The 3697-nt window shown below is 35.4% G+C and overlaps 1 protein-coding gene across 1 annotated transcript in view; it reads left to right on the top strand.

Annotated features, from left to right (window-relative positions):
• The window catches only part of LOC106872470 (tonsoku-like protein), a 118364-nt gene that overhangs the window by 84544 nt on the left and 30123 nt on the right, over positions 1–3697 (top strand). Inside the window, exon 10 of the mRNA XM_052976512.1 lies at positions 1185–1422. Within this exon, the coding sequence (XP_052832472.1) occupies positions 1185–1422 (238 nt within the window). The remainder of the gene's footprint in view (positions 1–1184; positions 1423–3697) is intronic.

Raw genomic sequence — 3697 nt, 5'->3', positions numbered from 1 at the left:
ATATATATATATATATATATATATATATATATATATATGCATGTGACTGTGTGGTAAGTAGTTTGCTTACCAACCACATGGTTCCGGGTTCAGTCCCACTGATGTCTTCCACATCAGGATATTGTGCAGTGGGGTCATAATTATGATATATTTATATATATTTATACAGAAATATACAAAATATATAATAATAGAAATTAATAATAGTGCAGTTATTTGGGATTTCAATCAATTGTTCATTGTTTAACGTCCGCTTTCCATGCTAGCATGGGTTGGACGATTTGACTGAGGACTGGTGAACCAGATGGCTGCACTAGGCTCCAATCTGATTTGGCAGAGTTTCTACAGCAGGATGCCCTTCCTAACGCCAACCACTCCAAGAGTGTTGTGGGTGCTTTTACGTGCCACCAGCATGAGTGCTAGTCAGGCAGTACTGGCAATGGCCACGCTCAAATGGTGTTTTTTACGTGCCACCTGCACTGGCAATGACCTCGCTCAAATGTTTTGTTCACGTGCCACTGACACAAGTGCCTGTAAGGCGATGCTTGTTTGTGGATATTCCATTTCAGATAATGCAAAAAGAACATAGCGAGTATTTATGGTGGAAAACTCATGGTATTTATATGCACATCAAGAAATAATAACATGGAATATCCACAAATCTATTGATTGAAATCCCAAATAACTGAACTATACATATATATATATATATATATATATATATATATATATGTATGTATGTGTGTGTGTGTGTGTATGTGTGTATGTATGTATGTATGTATGTATGTATGTATGTGATGGGCTTCTTTCAATTTCTATCTGCCAAATTCACTCTCAAGGCTTCGATCGGCCCGAGGCTATAGTAGAAGGTGCTTGCCCAAGGTGCCATGCAGTGTGACTGAACCTGGAACCATGTGGTTAGGAAGCAAGCTTCTTACCACACACCCACTCTATCTATATTCACTAACACTTGTTTGTATGTGTGTGTAAATACACATAAAGTTTCCTTTACTTATTTATGTATTTTCTTTCTGAATGACATCATGGGCAAACTAGTTGAAAAATATGAATTATCCATGTGACATTGTAATTGTGTTTATGGTTTGTTCTAGAACAATCCAGGAAATTAGTATCACCAGTTATATAAATCTGCTCAATCTGTAATTAGACTGTTTTTCTTTCAGCAACGTATCCTGAAGTTGCTGGTTCAAACCCAGCAGTCGTACAAACAGGATAAGGACAAGAAGAAATTCTTGGAAAAGCTCAAAGAACTGCAGGCAAAGTGCCACTTGTCTGTAGAGGACAGTGGTCTTACTGAAGAAGGAGATAGGATCAACATTAATGATGATGATGATGATGATCTTCATAATTCCAGCTCTGAAAACGAAGATGATGTTGAAATTTCTGATCTCACAGAATCTGGTAAATTCAGTTCCTTTCTTCACTGCCATCACCACAATAATTATATATGACATGATATGGTATGTGATGTGGTATGGTGTGATGTGGTACGGTGCAGTGTGGTATACAATTTTATATGATGTCTGATATGATATATGATAAATGATATGTGATATGATATATGATATGGATAGATAGATAGCTAGATATGCTAGTCATCACTTCTCCCCTAACTTCCCTTTAGATTTAACTATGTAGAATGTTAGAGAAAGAAACCTGGCTGTTCTTTGCAATACATACCAATAGATACATATATATATATATTTGAAAAGATTTGTAAAAGTACTACACTCCTAGAATCCCTCCCTGACCACTATTTAATTTACTAAAACAGGTAGTAGTAATCTACTAAAAGAACAAGTTGGAATTACCATGTTCAAGGAAAGGACCACGTGCGTATGCAAGAAATAACAGTAAACTATGAATGTCATTCTTAATTTTAATTTCAATTTTATTTTATTAATAGCCATTTTCTCTTCTCACATATTTTATATTCATTTTTGATAAGGTTTTTCAAAAAAACCGAAACATGTAAATTAGATAAAACCCCCCCAAAAATGTTTTAAAAAAGTGGCATTTTCATTTTTATTCATTTTCAATATATATATATATATGCTGTGTCCGGATAGAGTCATTCTCTTTTAGTACCTTATTACTTAACAGACTCAACAGTTCGATTTACACTCATTTACTTACTCATTACTCTTTTACTTGTTTCAGTCATTTGACTGCGGCCATGCTGGAGCACTGCCTTTTGTCGAGCAAATCGACCCCAGGACTTATTCTTTGTAAGCCTAGTACTTATTCTATCGGTCTCTTTTGCCGAACCACTAAGTTATGGGGGACGTAAACACACCAGCATCGGTTGTCAAGCGATGTTGGGGGACAAACACAGAAACACAAATGAGGATGTACTCCTGTATTTGTTTCGGTGTTGGGTCCTTCAGGTGCTTGGATAAAATGCAGATGTCAAGTTGACCCAGTGTGCCTCCATGTTGGTCTTTGGTATGTTGATAAAGTATGGAGGACTGTTTTTTGTCATCACATTGTCTTAAATGTTCATTTAGTCTGTCTGCAATGCTTCTAGATGATATCTCATCTATGTATATGATGTTCTTGTCTTTACAAGCACCGTCTATGCACCTTATGTTGTAGATGACATCTGTAGTTCTACAGTTAATGCCAGTGTTAATCATACATACCATGCAGTTATCACTGGTGCATGTGGTATTCTCAAAGAGGTAATGGAGCTGGCCTCCTTCAGAGCTGTTCTAAATCTTCGGGCTAGTTCTCCATGGGCTGTGACCTCTACAAACATCACTCCTTGATATTTGTTGGTCTTGTACCATGTTTTCACCTTGTTTTCTTTGTCACAAACTCTTTGTATCCTATTCCAGTCTTTACTTCTGTATCTAGGGCAGGTACCACTGGTTTCTTTACATATAATGCTACCTAACTTCTTTCTAGCTCCCCTGTATACCTGAACCCTATCTTTCTGGTCATATCCAGAGAATTGCATGTGGTGCATAAAGTTCTGAAGTTTCATAGGGCTCGCATAGTGGGGACATGTTGTTCATTATCCTAACTAAGCCAGCTATCAGTCTGTTGATTTTCATGTTGTGTGACAAAGCTGAGTTCTTGTGAACAATATACATATAGAAGCTACAGGTTTCATGCAATAGGAGTAGAGGAGCTACACTCTGTTGTTCACAGTCTCTAACAACAGTTCAGTATCATGAATAAAGGCACTAAAAGAGACTGACTCCCCAGACATGATAAAATATGCTTCAACACACAAATTCATGTTAAGAATCTTGTAAACCAAATACAAAAATGAAACACATATATATATATATATATATATATATATATATATATATATATATATATATATATACACACACACACACATACATACATACACATATATGCACAAAACTCAGTCATTGTGTGTGTGTATGTGCATGTTTGGAGACATGCATAATATTAATGATATACTTCTTAAAAAAAGGTGGTATAAAAAAAGCTAGCATAGTTTGCCTCCAATCAACATGGAAGAAATAGAAATAATCCTGCAAAAAATGAACTTTTTCTCCGACTTCTTGAAATTTATCTTTAGTGACTGAGAAATGCAATCGTAGTATCAAATGCAACCATTCTACATACAAACATGTATGTAAATTTTGCTTACATATGCAAATATGTAATATATATATATATATATATATATATATAT

This window comes from Octopus bimaculoides, chromosome 24 (genome assembly GCF_001194135.2).
Source record: "Octopus bimaculoides isolate UCB-OBI-ISO-001 chromosome 24, ASM119413v2, whole genome shotgun sequence".
Taxonomy (NCBI): Eukaryota; Metazoa; Mollusca; class Cephalopoda; order Octopoda; family Octopodidae; genus Octopus; species Octopus bimaculoides.
Note: the sequence above shows the minus strand (reverse complement) of the source record. Positions and strands in the feature narration are given on the sequence as shown.